This window comes from Chiloscyllium plagiosum, unplaced genomic scaffold (genome assembly GCF_037043375.1).
Source record: "Chiloscyllium plagiosum isolate Xiang-an unplaced genomic scaffold, Cpla_swu_hap1 HiC_scaffold_40, whole genome shotgun sequence".
In the NCBI taxonomy this organism is placed as follows: domain Eukaryota; kingdom Metazoa; phylum Chordata; class Chondrichthyes; order Orectolobiformes; family Hemiscylliidae; genus Chiloscyllium; species Chiloscyllium plagiosum.
Window position 1 is genome coordinate 799,711 of NW_028270178.1, and position 16,770 is coordinate 816,480.

General features: G+C 56.3%; 1 protein-coding gene across 1 annotated transcript in view; it reads right to left on the bottom strand.

Moving 5' to 3' along the window:
• Positions 1–9,991: 9,991 nt before the first annotated feature.
• LOC122547310 (E3 ubiquitin-protein ligase ZFP91-like) overlaps positions 9,992–16,770 on the bottom strand; it is a 14,226-nt gene continuing 7,447 nt past the window's right edge. Inside the window, 4 exon segments of the mRNA XM_087981606.1 lie at positions 9,992–10,893; positions 11,760–11,859; positions 16,615–16,669; positions 16,671–16,730. Of these exon segments, the coding sequence (XP_087837732.1) occupies positions 10,467–10,893; positions 11,760–11,859; positions 16,615–16,669; positions 16,671–16,730 (642 nt within the window). The 3' untranslated portion in view covers positions 9,992–10,466.

A 16,770-nucleotide genomic window follows, 5' to 3' on the forward strand; every position in this document is an offset into this window, starting at 1 on the left:
TCACCTTCTCTTCCACTTTCATCCACGTATCACTTTCCCAGCTACCTTCCCCCCAGCCCCCTTCCATTTATCTCTCAATCCTGACCGACAAGCCTCATTCCTGATGAAGGGCTCTTGCCTGAAATGTCGATTCCCCTGCTCCTCGGATGCTGCCTGACCTGCCGCGCTTTTCCAGCACCGCACTCTCGACTCTGATCTCCAGCATCTGCAGTTTTCCCTTCCTCCTGGAGCCAGATATTCACAGGTAAAGGGACAGCGAGAAAATGGGAAGCCTTCAGAAATGAGATTGAGAGCCCAGAGACAGGATGTTCCGGTTAGTGTGAAGGGCAGCTGGTCGGTGTTGGACAAGCTGGATGACGACAGAGATCGAGACTCGGGTCAAGATCATACGTCAGGGATAGACAGCAGGGATCGAGTTAATCCCTAAAGTATGGGGGCGAGAGGAGGGCAGAAAAGGGACATGAGATAGCTTTGGCAAACAGGGTTAAGGAGAATCCAAAGCGATTCTATAAAGACATTAATGACAAAAGGATAACGAGGGAGAGTATAGGTCCCCTCAAAGATCAGCAAGGCAGCCTATCTGTGGAACCGCTGGAGATAGAGGAGATACTAAATGCATATTTTGAATCTGTGTTTACCATGGAGAAGGACATGGAAGATATGGGCGGCACTGCTGCCTCACAGCGCCAGAGACCCGGGTTCAATTCCCGCCTCAGGCGACTGACTGTGTGGAGTTTGCACGTTCTCCCCGTGTCTGAGTGGGTTTCCTCCGGGTGCTCCGGTTTCCTCCCACAGTCCAAAGATGTGCAGGGTCAGGTGAATTGGCCATACTAAATTGCCTGTAGTGTTAGGTATAGGGGTAAATGTAGGGGAATGGGTAGGTTGCGCTTCGGCGGGTCGGTGTGGACTTGTTGGGCCGAAGGGCCTGTTTCCACACTAAGTAATCTCATCTAATCTAATCATATAGAACTTGGGGAAATAAACAGTGATATCTAGAAAAATGTTCATGTTACAGAGGATGTGGTGCTGGATATCCTAAATAGCATAAAGGTGGATAAATGCTTGGAACCTGATCAGGTGGACCAGAGAACTCTGTGGGAAGTGATTGCTGGGCCTCTTGCTGAGATATTTGTATCATCGATGGTCACAGGTGAGGTGCCGGAAGACTGGAGGTTGGTTAACGTGGTGCCACTGTTTAAGAAAGGTGGTAAGGACAAGCCAGGGAACTATAGGCTGGTGAGCCTGACGTCGGTGGCGGGCAAGTTGTTGGAGGGAATCCTGAGGGACAGGATGTACATGTATATGGAAAGGCAAGGACTGATTCGGGATAGTCAACATGGCTTTGTGCGTGATAAATCATGTCTCACAAACTTGATTGAGTTTCTTGAGGAAGTAACAAAGAAGATTGATGAGGGCAGAGCGGTAGATGTGATATATATGGACTTCAGTAAGGCGTTCGACAAGGTTCCCCATGGGAGACTGATTAGCAAGGTTAGATCTCATGGAATACAGGGAGAACTAGCCATTTGGATACAGAACTGGTTCAAAGGTAGAAGACAGAGGGTGGTGGAGGTGGGTTGTTTTTCAGACTGGAGGCCTGTGACTAGTGGAGTGCCACAAGGATCGGTGCTGGGTCCATTGTTCTTTGCCATTTATATAAATGATTTGGATGTGAACACAGGAGGTATGGTTAGTAAGTTTACAGATGACACCAAAATTGTAGATGTCGTGGACAGCGAAGAGGGCTACCTCAGATTACAACAGGATCTGGACCAGATGGGCCAATGGGCTGAGAAGTGGCAGATGGAGTTTAATTCAGATAAATGCGAGGTGCTGCATTTTGGGAAAGCAAATCTTAGCAGGACTTATACACTTAATGGTAAGGTCCGAGGGAGTGTTGCTGAACAAAGAGACCTTGGAGTGCAGGTTCATAGCTCCTTGAAAGTGGAGTCCCAGGTAGATAGGATAGTGAAGGCGGCGTTTGGTATGCTTTCCTTTATTGGTCAGCACATAGAGTACAGGAGTTGGGAGGTCAGGTTGAGACCATTTCTGGAATACTGTATTCAATTCTGGCCTCCCTACTATAGGATGTTGTGAAACCTGAAAGGGTTCAGAAAAGGTTGAGAAGGAATTTGAAAGGGTCAGAGGGTATGAACCAAAGGGAGAGGCTGAATAAGCTGGGGGCTGATTTCCCTGGAGGGTCACAAGATGAGAAATGACCTTAAGAGAAGTTTATAAAATCACAAGGGACATGGAAAGGGTGATCTGCCAAGGTGTTTTCTCCAAGGTAGGGGGAGTCCAAAACTCGAGGGCAGAGGGACCTGAGGGGCAACGTTTTCACACAGAGGGTGGTACGTGTATGGAACGAGCTGCCAGAGGAAGTGGTGGGGGCTGGTTCAATTGCGACATTTAAAAGACATCTGGTTGGGTATATGAATAGGAAGGGTTCTGAGGATAAGGGCCAAGTGCTGGCAAACGGGACTACTTTCGGTTTGGATATCTGGTTGGCCTGGATGAGTTGGATCGGTTTCCATGCTGTACACTTCTATGACTCTAAATGAAAGCTAACGGACCATTTATTATCAGCATAGGCAAAAGAAAAGATAACCGCAGAAACAGCCCTGGTGACCCTGCAGAGTTCTCCTCACGAACATCGGGAGAGCTGTCTCACACTAGACAAGCAACAGCCTCCATTGTTATACTTGCAAATACCTTAATGTCCCAGACCCCGCCATTATCATCTCCATCCCTGCACATGTCCTGTCCCACTGTGGTGGCAGCACACAGTGGGATACAGTCGGGAAGGAGTGGCCCTGGGAGTCCTCAACATTGACCCAATGAACTCTCGTGGCTTCAAGTTAAATACAGGCAAGGGGAGCTCCTGCTGATTACCACGTACCGTCCTCCCTTGGCTGATGAATCGGCGCTCCTCCACGTCAAACACCAGTTGCAAGAAGCACCGAGGATGGGCAAGGATGCAAAATGTACTCTGTGTCGGGGATTTCAATGTTCGCCACCAAGAGTGGCCACGCAGCAGCAGCAGCATTACCGATGGGGTCCGAAAGGACATCGCTGTGAGCCTCGGTCTGCAGCAGGAGGTGAGGGAACCAACAAGAGGGAAAAGCACACCTGACCTCGCATTGACCAATCCACCAGCTGCAGATACATCTGTCCAAGACAGTACCGCTAACGGTGACCACTGCACAGTCATTATGGAGGCAAGCCCTGCCTTCACACTGAGAATACCCTCCATCGTGTTGTGTGGCACTGACACCGTGCTCAACGGGACAGACTTTGAACCCATCTAGCAACTCAAGACTGGTCTTCCGTGAGGCACTGTGGGCCCATCAATACCAGCAGAACTGTCCTCCAGCACAATCTGTAACCTCATGGCCTGGCATATCCCCCATGGAACCATTACCATCAAACCAGGGGGGGGTCAATGGAGAGAGCCAGGAACAGCACCAATCATACCTGAAGATGAGGGGCCAACCCGGCGAAGCCACCAAACAGGACGACTTGCATGTCTCACAGCATAAGCAGCAAGTGATAGACCGAGCTAAGGGATCCCACAATCAACAGATCAGATTAAGCTCTTCAGTCCTGCCACATCCAGTCGGAAATGGTGGTCGAAAATTAAACACACTGGAGGAGGAAACTCAAAAAATGTCCCCGTCCTCAATGATGGAAGAGCCCAGCAACATCGGTGCAAAAGACAAGGATGAAGCTATCGCAGTAACCGCCAGCTGGAAGTGCTGAGCGGATGATCCATCTCAGTCTTACCCAGGGGGTCTCCAACGTTACAGATACCAGTCTTCAGCTAATTCTATTCACTCCGCGCGATATCAAGAAATTTCTGGAGATACTGGATACTGCAAAGGCAGTGGCAACAGCACTGAAGGTGTACTCCACGACTTACAGCTCATCCAGCCACTCTTCCAACACAGTTACAACACTGGTCTCTACCCAACAATGTGGAAAACTGCCCTTCACACAAAATACGAGCAGAACTGGGATCGATGGTTATTAATAGGCAAACTCTCCACTGGTTACTCAGACCTGGCACATAGGAAGATGGTTGTGGTTTGTTGGAGGGTCAGACATCTCAGCTCCAGGACATCTCTGCAGGAGTTCCTCAGGATAGTGTCCTAGGTCCCAACCAGCTTCAGCTGCTTCATCAATGACCTCCGCTCCATCCTAAGGTCAGAAGGGGGGATGGTCACCACTGACTACACAACATTCAGTCCCATTTGTGACTCCTCAGATGCTGAAGCAGTCCATGTTCAAATGTAACAAGATCTGGACAATATCCAGGCTTGGGCTGACAAATGACAAGTAACATGTACACCATACAAATGCCAGGCTATGACCATCATCAGTAAGAGATGGACTAACCAACCGCACCTTGACATCCCCCAATCTCAAAATCCTGAGGGTTATGACTGATCAGAAACTCAACTGGACTCACACACACTGACTACAAGAGCAGGTCAGAGGCTGGGAATCCTGTAGTGAGTAACCCCCCTCCTGACTCCCCCAAAACCTGTCCCACCATCTACAAGGCAGAAGTGGGTACTGCGGATGCTGGGGATTAGAATCAAGATTAGAGTGGTGCTAGAAAAGCACAGCAGGTCAGGCAACATCCAAGGAGCAGGAAAATCATGAGGGGATTGGGATCCAGCGCTCAGTATGGACCAAGACCTGCCAGAGCTAACCTGGAGCACGGTGACAGTCCAAGAGAGTCACGCCCGGACCATGAACGCACTGATTGAGGTGCAGGGAACTCTCTCAGATATCAGGACCCCAAAATGTTGTCTGCAGCTGGAAATCAGAGACAAGAGACTGAAACTGCTGGAAAAGCTCAGCTGGTCTGGCAGCACCATTGGAGAGAAATCAGAGTGACCGTTTCGGCTCCTGTGACCCCTTCCTCAGATCTGAGATCTCAGATTCCTCGCCACGGTTTTACGAGGATGTTGCCTGGTATGGACACTGAGAGACTTGAGGCGGTTTGCGTTAGAGGGAAGGAAGTTAAAAAGGTGACTTAATCGAGACACACAAGATAGGGTGGACAGTGAGAGCCTTTTCCCTCTGATGGTGATGGCTAGCATTAAGGGACATAGCTTTACATTGAGGGGTGATCGATATAGGACAGATGTCAGAGGTAGCTTCCTTACTCAGAGTGGTAGGGGTGTGGAACACACTGCTTGCAGCAGTATAGACTCGCCAACTTTAAGGACATTGAAGTGGTCATCGGATAGACAGATGGATGATAATGGAATAGTGTAGGATAGATGGGCTTCAGATCGGTTTCACAGGTCGGCACATCGAGGGCCGAAGGGCCTGTACTGCGCCGGCATGTTCTTCGTTTTAGTTGCTGCAAGACCTGCTGAGCTTTTCCAGCTATTTCTGTTTTTGTTTAAACTGGCTGAACGGCCATCATTCCCGACCAGTGTCTGGCACATCCGAGACTCGGGGAAACAGAGCGGGAATTACGTTAGCAAGCAGACACAGCTCACAGTGAAGGTAAGGCCAGAGGGGTTCCACAATGTTATTCAGAGTTCTGATGAGGAAGTGGAGACATGTTCGCCGAGCTGAACGTGAAGGACGGGCCCATCAAATAGTGGTACTTCCCAGACACCATCAGTGTCTGGAGTAGCGCATTACTGGCAGCTTTACTGTGGTGACTTGTGATCGACGTTGTTCAGCAATTGCTGTGGTCGCTGATGGGAAATTACCACCAGCTTCTGGAACTGCTCTGTGCTTCAGTTGGACTTGCCCTGTCTGTAGGTGAAGCTATGACTTTCATCGGTGAAGCTGCCAAATCATTCCTGAGCAGTGAAACAACTCCACCCACAGCTGAGTTCTTAAATACTCCAACTACGGCTAGCCCAGACAACACCTGGACTTTGGAATACGGTGTAGCAGCCTGGTCAAATAGCAAAGAATGCTGGGTACATTGGCCAAACACAGATGAACCTCGATTATCCGAATGTTGGATAATCCAGCAAGATCCCGATGCTCGGCTGAACTATGGTATCCGGTATTTGATTATCCGGATTTCGATTAACCATATGAAATAGTCCCCACCTGGGTCCTTTGGGGAATCAAGGTACCTCTGTAAAACTTGGAAATTCACAAAACCTACTTACAACAGTACAAATTCAGCTGGCAGCTGCTAATGACGCTAGCATAATATAAGCAACTGTTATTCTGGAGAGACACCTCTGACACCGTGGGGTGGCATGGCGACTCAGTGGTTAGCACTGCGGCCTCACAATGCCAGGGACCCAGGTTCGATTCCCGCCTCGTGGCAACTGTGTGTGTGTGTGTGGAGTTTGCACATTCTCCCCGTGTCTGCATGGGTTTCCTCCGGGTTCCTCGCACACTCCAAACATGTGGTTTAGGATGGATTGGCCATGCTAAATTACCCCATAGTGTTCAGGGATGTGCAGGTTAGGGTGGATTGGCCCTGCTAAATTACCCCATAGTGTTCAGGGATGTGTAGGTTAGGGTGGATTGGCCATGCTAAATTACCCCATAGTGTTCAGGGATGTGCGGGTTAGGGTGGATTGGCCATGCTAAATTACCCCATAGTGCTCAGGGATGTGCAGGTTAGGGTGGATTGGCCATGCTAAATTACCCCATAGTGCTCAGGGATGTGCAGGTTAGGGTGGATTGGCCATGCTAAATTACCCCATAGTGTTCAGGGATGTGCAGGTTAGGGTGGATTGGCCATGCTAAATTACCCATAGAGCTCAGGGATGTGCAGGTTAGGGTGGATTGGCCATGCTAAATTACCCATAGAGCTCAGGGATGTGTAGGGTAGGGCGGATTGGCCATGTTAAATTACCCCATAGTGGTCAGGGATGTGTAGGTTAGGGTGGATTGGCCATGCTAAATTACCCAGTGTTCAGGGATGTGTAGGTTAGTGTGGATTGGCCATGCTAAATTACCCCATAGTGTTCAGGGATGTGTAGGTTAGGGTGGATTGGCCATGCTAAATTACCCATAGAGCTCAGGGATGTGTAGGGTAGGGCGGATTGGCCATGTTAAATTACCCCATAGTGGTCAGGGATGTGTAGGTTAGGGTGGATTGGCCATGCTAAATTACCCAGTGTTCAGGGATGTGTAGGTTAGTGTGGATTGGCCATGCTAAATTACCCCATAGTGTTCAGGGATGTGTAGGTTAGGGTGGATTGGCCATGCTAAATTACCCCATAGTGTTAGGTGCATTAGTCAGAGGGAGATGGGTCTGGGTTGGTCGCTCTTTGGAGGGTCAGTTTAGACTTGCTGGGCCAAAGGGCCTACTTCCACACTGTAGGGAATCTAATCTGATCTAAACTTACCCAGTAAACAGAGAGCCCAGATAGCAAGGCACCAGCTCTCTGCGACACAAACAGACCAACAGCAGCCATTGAAATGATTCACTCTTGTTTCAAACTATTCAATGCATCTCCCTGATTGGCCAGAACAATAGGAAGCTCCAGAAAATAAGGTTGGAGTTGGATGTGAGCATAAGAGGTACAGTAAGTGAGGTGTAATGGACAGCAAAGAAGGTTACCTCAGTTTACAACAGGATCTTGACCAGATGGGCCAAGAAGTGGCAGATGGAGTTTAATTCAGATAAATGTGAGGTGCTGCATTTTGGGAAAGCAAATCTTAGCAGGACTTCTACACTTAATGGTAAGGTCCTAGGGAGTGTTGCTGAACAAAGAGACCTTGGAGTGCAGGTTCATAGCTCCTTGAAAGTGGAGTCGCAGGTAGATAGGGTAGTGAAGAAAGCGTTTGGTATGCTTTACTTTATTGGTCAGAGTATTGAGTACAGGAGTTGGGAGGTCATGTTGCGGCTGTACAGGACATTGGTTAGGCCACTGTTGGAATATTGCGTGCAATTCTGGTCTCCTTCCTATCGGAAAGATGTTGTGAAACTTGAAAGGGTTCAGCAAAGATTTACAAGGATGTTGCCAGGGTTGGAGGGTTTGAGCTACAGGGAGAGGCTGAACAGGCTGGGGCTGTTTTCCCTGGAGCGTCGGAGGCTGAGGGGTGACCTTATAGAGGTTTATAAAATCATGAGGGACATGGATAGGGTAAATAGGCAAAGTCTTTTCCCTGGGGTCGGGGAGTCCAGAACTAGAGGGGCATAGGTTTCGGGTGAGAGGGGAAAGATATAAGGGCAGATTTTTGGGGGTGGAGGCTGGGGGAGTGTGGAGGCTGGGGGATGGGAAGAAGTTGCAGAGGAGATGGTCCAGGAGTCTGTGCACAAAGCAAGCCTTGCCTCGCGACAGGATGCTTGAACGGAGATCAGCTCCCAATACCAAGCCTGACGTTAACTAACTCTCGGGAAGTGACCAGCGTTGGGGTGGAAACGATGCTGGTGGGAAGATTCAGACGGCTGAACCGGCAGACAGTGTCTGTGCTCGTGTACGTGTCTGTGTGCGCGTGAGAGGGTGTGTGTGAGAGTGTGTACGAGAGTGAGAGTGCATGTCAATGAGAGTGTGTGTGTCTGTGTCTGAGAGCGCGTGTGCGAGTGTGTGCATGTGAGTGTGAGCATGCACACGTGTGCCTCCCTTTCTCTGCAGTTACAAACAAATAACTGCGGGCTGAAGGAAGCCACCTGCTCCCTCTGGCGAGCAGAGGCCTGGAACTGGAGACAGAAGAGACTTCGTAACCGGTGGACCAGCCCCCTGCAAATTCAGGAGAACTTGGACAGATGTGACTGGGTGGGTGGGGGGGGGGGGAGGGTGGGAGTGGGGGCCACAAAAATAAAACAAAACCAGGCAAGTGTAAGGATCATCTCTGCATGGTGAGTGCAGCATTGGCGTTATTGAACCGTGCTTCAAAGTTCAGTTTTCACCTCCATCCAGAACACCAATGTTTTTTTTTGTGTCATACGGGGCGTGGGGTGGAAGGGGAAGTGAAACGAGTAGTTGTGCCTCTTACCTCTGGTTGGAATCTTATTTATTTGTGAACGCTTGTGGAGTCCGGAAGAGCCAGTGTGTTCTTTCAGATAACCCCGGTCTATCAGGGCAAGGGTTTTGTGACCTTGCGCAAACGCTTCACGTTGGGTGGAGCCTCTGGGAAGTGTGGGGGGGGGCGGTTTCCAGGTGAACCACCTCAGTGAGGAGCTGAAAGCACTGGCGGGGCCCACTGTGCTCCTCCGGACAAGCAGCTGGGGTTGAGGCCAAATACCTGACCACAGCGAGGACGGAGCCGACACGAGGCAGGGGTCTCTGTGATCGTCCCGCTGCTCTGGCTCCCGGAGGCAAGGCGAGGTTGGGAGTCAAGTAGGAATACCAACCGGACGGAGCGGCCCACGCTGGGTGGGAGACTGCACGATAAAGGTTTTATTGCGATATGAGATCTCGACAGGAATACAGTTACAACAGGCAATGGCGGGGGCGGGGGGAGTGGGTGGAAACAACCCCTGGGGACCAGCGCCGGTACGACTGGTACGTGTCGCAAACTATTTACAAAATCCTGAAAATAGGACCAACATCTTACAGGCAGAAACCAGACTCTTCGCTGAGCGCAAAGAACTCGGGATGGCGAAGGGGGAGAGGGCCGGACGTCTGACGGGATGGGGGTACTGGGACAGGGATCGGATCGGGGGGGGGGAGAGAGAGTGGGGGGGGGAAGAAGAGGGAGGGGGGAAGAGAGAGGGGGGAAGAGAGAGGGGGGGGGAAGAGAGAGGGGAGGGGAAGAGAGAGGGGGGAGGAAGAGAGAGGGGGGAGGAAGAGAGAGGGGGGAGGAAGAGAGAGGGGGAGAAGGGGGGGGGGAAGAGAGGGGGGGGGAAGAGAGGGGGGAGGAAGAGAGAGGGGGAGGAGTGAGGGAGGGAAGGGGGAAGAGAGAAAGAGATAGAGAGCGCGCGAGAGAGAGACACACACAGGGAAGAGCTCTGAACTGACCACCCCACTCTGCACAGAGGGAGGGAGCTTGATCCAGGCCCACACGAGGTTGGGGGGGGGGGGGGGGGGGGTTTCAACATCGCTGGAGTTGGTGGGGGAGGGGGTGGGGAATGAGCAGCTTCTTCCAGCTCCTCGCGGGGAGGTGGGGACGTGGGTGAAACCCCGCTCTCTCTCGGGTGGTGGGTGGGGGGGTAAAGTTGGAGGGGAGACGAGGAGGCCTGGGCCTCCCTCCAGCCCCTTGGAGTCGGGGGGAGGGGAGAGAGGAGGAACCAGGTAAGCCACACCTCTCTGGGGCTACCCAGAGGCAAGACCACACCTGCCTTTCGCCAGTTCCTCTCGGGACAGGAAGGGTGGGGAAAGGGAGCCCCTTTTCCCACCTGCCCTCCAGACCCACTCCTCGTCGAAGTGTGGATCCTCCCCTCCCCTCACACTCTGAGGGGAGGAGGAGGAGGAGGAGGGTGGAATAGGAAACACCCTCTGACAGGAAGCCAGGAGGTTGTTGGGGGAAGGGGAGCGCCCCGTGACCCAGACGTCTCAGGGAGGGTGAGGGGGGAGGGGGCCTTAAGGTTCCTCAGCGGCCAGGTGGCTCTCCCCATCTTCCAGGCCCCTCCCGGGCCCCAGGTGACCCGAGCCCTGCTCCAGGCGGGTCCACACCTCCAGGCGGATCCCACCCTCCAGACAGCTGCCTTGGTCCAGCCGCGCCCAGCCCTCGGTCTCCAGGGGCCCGGGGTGAGCAGACGGTGTCTCGGGGACGAGGCTGGGCCCCTCACTGTAGGCGCCACCCTCCTCCAGACCGGTCAGCCCGGCCACGCTGGACAGCAGCACCTCGGGGTGGCTCTTGCTCTTGTGCGCGGAGACGTTGTCCTTCTTCTCAAACCTCTTGCCACAGACGTCGCAGGAGAACTGGTAGCCGGCCTCAGCATCATGTTTCTTCATGTGCCAATTCAGGGAGGCTTTCTGTCGGCAGGTAAACCCACAGATCTCACACCTAAACACGGGGGGAGGGGGGAGAGAAGGTTAGGCAGGTAAACCCACAGATCTCACACCTAAACACCGGGGGGAAGGGGGGGGTGGGGGAGAGAAGGTTAGGCAGGTAAACCCACAGATCTCACACCTAAACACCGGGGGGAGGGGGGGGGGGGGGGGAGAGAAGGTTAGGCAGGTAAACCCACAGATCTCACACCTAAACACCGGGGGGGGGGGGGGGGGAGAGAAGGTTAGGCAGGTAAACCCACAGATCGCACACCTAAACACCGGGGGGGGGGGGAGGGGGGGGAGAGAAGGTTAGGCAGGTAAACCCACAGGTCTCACACCTAAACGCTGGGTGGAGGGTCAGTGCTGAGGGAGAGCCGCACAGTCAGAGGGTCAGTACTGAGGGAGGGCCGCACTGTCGGAGGGACAGTACTGAGGGAGTGCCGCACTGTCGGAGGGTCAGTACTGAGGGAGTGCCGCACTGTCGGAGGGTCAGAACTGAGGGAGTGCCGCACTGTCGGAGGGTCAGTACTGAGGGAGTGCCGCACTGTCGGAGGGTCAGTACTGAGGGAGTGCCGCACTGTCAGAGGGTCAGTGCTGAGGGAGTGCCGCACTGTCGGAGGGTCAATACAGAGGGAGCGCCGCACTGTCGGAGAGTCACTACTTACGGAGCGCCGCACGACACTCAACCCAGAGAAGAAGGGACTTCTGACCTTTAAACCCGGGCTCCGAATGGACGGTCCAATACTCCCCAGCGCTGTGCTCCTCAGCGGCTGACCCCTCCGTGTGCCTCCAACACCGTCGCTGCACCCCACCCCCGCCCCCCACCGTGCTGTCTCCCTGTCCCCCTCCCCACCATCATGCCAGCCAGTCTGTGCTTACTGCAGGGGCTTCTCTCCCGTGTGAATCCTCCTGTGTACCACCAAGTTCTTGTCAGTTTTGAAGGCGCGGCCGCAGAACTCACAGATGTAATTCCGCTGATCTGCAATCAGACAAGGTCAGCGTGTGACTCAGACAGGGCAGGACAGGGCCCGGCCCGGCAGACCGAGAGGCGGGGAGAGAGGGAGGGGGGTTGTGGGCAGGAGGAGCTGGCATGGAAACGCCAGTCACCATTCGCTGCAGCCCCTCCCGCTGCCGCGTGGTGTGGACGGACCTGAAGCGCATTCCTGATACAGCAGCAGCAGCTCCCCCAGCTAATCCCCCAGGGTGACAAATAATCACTGGGCAGGGCATCACAGGAATACCAGAGAGTCTTGGCAGGTTGGATTTGGAGGAGGTGGCGGGGTCACGGACTTATCGCTGGATATCAACATGTTGGGGTGATGTGAAAACTATTGCAGCGCCGCACTGTCACAGGGTCAGTGCTGAGGGAGCCCCGCACTGTCGGAGGATCAGTGCTGAGGGAGCGCCACACTGTCGGAAGGTCAGTGCTGAGGGAGCCCCGCATTGTCGGAGGGTCAGTACTGAGGGAGCCCCGCATTGTCGGAGGGTCAGTGCTGAAGGAGTGCCGCACTGTCGGAGGGTCAGTACTGAGGGAGTGCCGCACTGTCGGAGGGTCAGTACTGAGGGAGTGCCGCACTGTCGGAGGGTCAGTACTGAGGGAGTGCCGCACTGTCGGAGGGTCAGTACTGAGGGAGTGCCGCACTGTCGGAGGGTCAGTACTGAGGGAGTGCCGCACTGTCGGAGGGTCAGTACTGAGGGAGTGCCGCACTGTCGGAGGGTCAGTACTGAGGGAGTGCCACACTGTCGGAGGGTCAGTACTGAGGGAGTGCCGCACTGTCACAGGGTCAGTGCTGAGGGAGGGCCGCACTGTCGGAGGGTCAGTGCTGAGGGAGGGCCGCATTGTCGGAGGGTCAGTGCTGAGGGAGGGCCGCACTGTCGGAGGATCAGTGCTGAGGGAGTGCCGCACTGTCGGAGGGTCAGTACTGAGGGAGTGCCGCACTGTCGGAGGGTCAGTACTGAGGGAGTGCCGCACTGTCGGAGGGTCAGTACTGAGGGAGTGCCGCACTGTCGGAGGGTCAGTACTGAGGGAGTGCCGCACTGTCACCGGGTCAGTGCTGAGGGAGGGCCGCACTGTCGGAGGGTCAGTACTGAGGGAGTGCCGCACTGTTGGAGGGTCAGTGCTGAGGGAGCCCCGCACTGTCGGAGGATCAGTGCTGAGGGAGCCCCGCACTGTCGGAGGATCAGTGCTGAGGGAGTGCCACACTGTCGGAAGGTCAGTGCTGAGGGAGCCCCGCATTGTCGGAGGGTTAGTGCTGAGGGAGTGCCGCACTGTCGGAGGGTCAGTACTGAGGGAGTGCCGCACTGTCACAGGGTCAGTACTGAGGGAGGGCCGCACTGTCGGAGGGTCAGTACTGAGGGAGGGCCGCACTGTCGGAGGGTCAGTACTGAGGGAGCGCCGCACTGTCGGAGGGTCAGTACTGAGGGAGTGCCGCACTGTCGGAGGGTCAGTACTGAGGGAGTGCCGCACTGTCGGAGGGTCAGTACTGAGGGAGTGCCGCACTGTCGGAGGGTCAGTACTGAGGGAGTGCCGCACGGTCGGAGGGTCAGTGCTGAGGGAGTGCCGCACTGTCGGAGGGTCAGTGCTGAGGGAGTGCCGCACTGTCAGAGGGTCAGTGCTGAGGGAGTGCCGCACTGTCGGAGGGTCAGTGCTGAGGGAGTGCCGCACTGTCAGAGGGACAGTACTGAGGGAGTGCCGCACTGTCGGAGGGTCAGTGCTGAGGGAGTGCCGCACTGTCGGAGGGTCAGTACTGAGGGAGTGCCGCACTGTCGGAGGGTCAGTGCTGAGGGAGTGCCGCACTGTCGGAGGGTCAGTACTGAGGGAGCGCCGCACTGTCGGAGGGTCAGTACTGAGGGAGGGGCCGCACTGTCGGAGGGTCAGTACTGAGGGAGGGCCGCACTGTCGGAGGGTCAGTACTGAGGGAGGGGCCGCACTGTTGGAGGGTCAGTACTGAGGGAGTGCCGCACTGTCGGAGGGTCAGTACTGAGGGAGGGGGCCGCACTGTCGGAGGATCAGTACTGAGGGAGTGCCGCACTGTCGGAGGGTCAGTACTGAGGGAGGGCCGCACTGTCGGAGGGTCAGTACTGAGGGAGGGCCGCACTGTCGTACGGTCAGTACTGAGGGGAGTGCCGCACTGTCGGAGGGTCAGTACTGAGGGAGTGCCGCACTGTCGGAGGGTCAGTACTGAGGGAGGGCCGCACTGTCACAGGGGTCAGTACTGAGGGAGGGCCGCACTGTCGGACGGTCAGTACTGAGGGAGTGCCGCACTGTCGGAGGGTCAGTACTGAGGGAGCGCCGCTCGGTCGGCGGGTCAGTGCTGAGGGAGTGCCGCACTGTCGGAGGGTCCAGTACTGAGGGAGTGCCGCACTGTCGGAGGGTCAGTACTGAGGGAGCGCCGCACTGTCGGAGGGTCAGTACTGAGGGAGCGCCGCACTGTCGGAGGGGTCAGTACTGAGGGAGTGCCGCACTGTCGGAGGGTCAGTGCTGAGGGGAGCCCCGCACTGTCGGAGGGGTCAGTGCTGAGGGGAGTGCCGCACTGTCGGAGGGGTCAGTCCCTGAGGGAGGGGCCGCACTGTCGGACGGTCAGTACTGAGGGAGAGTGCCTCACTGTCGGAGGGTCAGTACTGAGGGAGTGCCGCACTGTCGGAGGGTCAGTGCTGAGGGAGGGGCCGCACTGTCGGAGGGTCAGTGCTGAGGGAGGGGCCGCACTGTCGGACGGTCAGTACTGAGGGAGTGCCTCACTGTCGGAGGGTCAGTACTGAGGGAGTGCCGCAACTGTCGGAGGGTCAGTGCTGAGGAAGTGCCGCACTGTCGGAGGGTCAGTGCTGAGGGAGTGCCGCACTGTCGGAGGGTCAGTACTGAGGGGAGTGCCGCACTGTCGGAGGGTTCAGTACTGAGGGGAGTGCCGCACTGTCGGAGGGGTCAGTACTGAGGGAGTGCCGCACTGTCGGAGGGTCAGTACTGAGGGAGTGCCGCACTGTCGGAGGGTCAGTGCTGAGGAAGTGCCGCACTGTCGGAGGGTCAGTGCTGAGGGAGTGCCGCACTGTCGGAGGGGTCAGTGCTGAGGGAGGGCCGCACTGTCGGAGGGTCAGTACTGAGGGAGTGCCGCACTGTCGGAGGGTCAGTACTGAGGGAGGGCCGCACTGTCGGACGGTCAGTACTGAGGGAGTGCCGCACTGTCGGAGGGTCAGTACTGAGGGAGTGCCGCACTGTCGGAGGGTCAGTACTGAGGGGAGTGCCGCACTGTCCGGAGGGTCAGTACTGAGGGAGCGCCGCACTGTCGGAGGTCAGTGCTGAGGGAGCCCCGCACTGTCGGGAGGGTCAGTGCTGAGGGAGCCCCGCACTGTCGGAGGGTCAGTGCTGAGGGAGTGCCGCACTGTCGGCGGGTCAGTGCTGAGGGAGTGCCGCACTGTCGGAGGGTCAGTACTGAGGGAGGGGGCTGCACTGTCGGAGGGTCAGTGCTGAGGGAGTGCCGCACTGTCGGAGGGTCAGTACTGAGGGAGCGCCGCACTGTCGGAGGGTCAGTACTGAGGAGTGCCGCACTGTCGGAGGGTCAGTGCTGAGGGAGCCCCGCACTGTCGGAGGGTCAGTGCTGAGGGAGCCCCGCACTGTCGGAGGGTCAGTGCTGAGGGAGCCCCGCACTGTCGGCGGGTCAGTGCTGAGGGAGTGCCGCACTGTCGGACGGTCAGTCCTGAGGGAGGGGCCGCACTGTCGGACGGTCAGTACTGAGGGAGTGCCTCACTGTCGGAGGGTCAGTACTGAGGGAGTGCCGCACTGTCGGAGGGTCAGTGCTGAGGGAGGGGCCGCACTGTCGGAGGGTCAGTGCTGAGGGAGGGGCCGCACTGTCGGACGGTCAGTACTGAGGGAGTGCCTCACTGTCGGTAGGGGTCAGTACTGAAGGGAGTGCCGCACTGTCGGAGGGTCAGTGCTGAGGAAGTGCCGCACTGTCGGAGGGTCCAGTGTGCTGAGGGAGTGCCGCACTGTCGGAGGGGTCAGTACTGAGGGGAGTGCCGCACTGTCGGAGGGTCAGTACTGAGGGAGTGCCGCACTGTCGGAGGGTCCAGTACTGAGGGAGTGCCGCACTGTCGGAGGGTCAGTACTGAGGGGAGTGCCGCACTGTCGGAGGGTCAGTACTGAGGGAGTGCCGCACTGTCGGAGGGTCAGTGCTGAGGGAGTGCCGCACTGTCGGAGGGTCAGTGCTGAGGGAGGTGCCGCACTGTCGGAGGGTCAGTACTGAGGGAGTGCCGCACTGTCGGAGGGTCAGTACTGAGGGAGTGCCGCACTGTCGGGAGGGTTCAGTACTGAGGGAGTGCCGCACTGTCGGAGGGTCAGTACTGAGGGGAGTGCCGCACTGTCGGAGGGGGTCAGTACTGAGGGAGTGCCGCACTGTCGGAGGGTCAGTGCTGAGGGCGTGCCGCACTGTCGGAGGGTCAGTGCTGAGGGAGAGCGCACTGTCGGAGGGTCAGTACTGAGGGAGTGCCGCACTGTCGGAGGGTCAGTGCTGAGGGAGGGCCGCACTGTCGGAGGGTCAGTACTGAGGGAGTGCCGCACTGTCGGAGGGTCAGTGCTGAGGGAGGGCCGCACTGTCGGAGGATGATCACTGATGCAGACCGATGATCGTGGCTGACTGTAAAGGAGGTGGGCAGGTTGAGGTGTGATGCGCCCTCTCCTCCCCCCCATGGCGGGAGGGGGGGGGTGGGGGGGGGCGGGTGCTGTGTTGCTGGCAGAGTTACTCACCGCTGTGCAGTCTCTCGTGATCCTCCATCTGGGTTTTGAAACGGAAGATTCGGCCCGCAGCTGGGGTGGGAGCAGGCGAAGGTTCGGTGCAGCAGGTGCTGGTACTTCATGTGGCGCTGAGGGCGACAGGAAGGGACACGGTGAGGGACAGGGAAC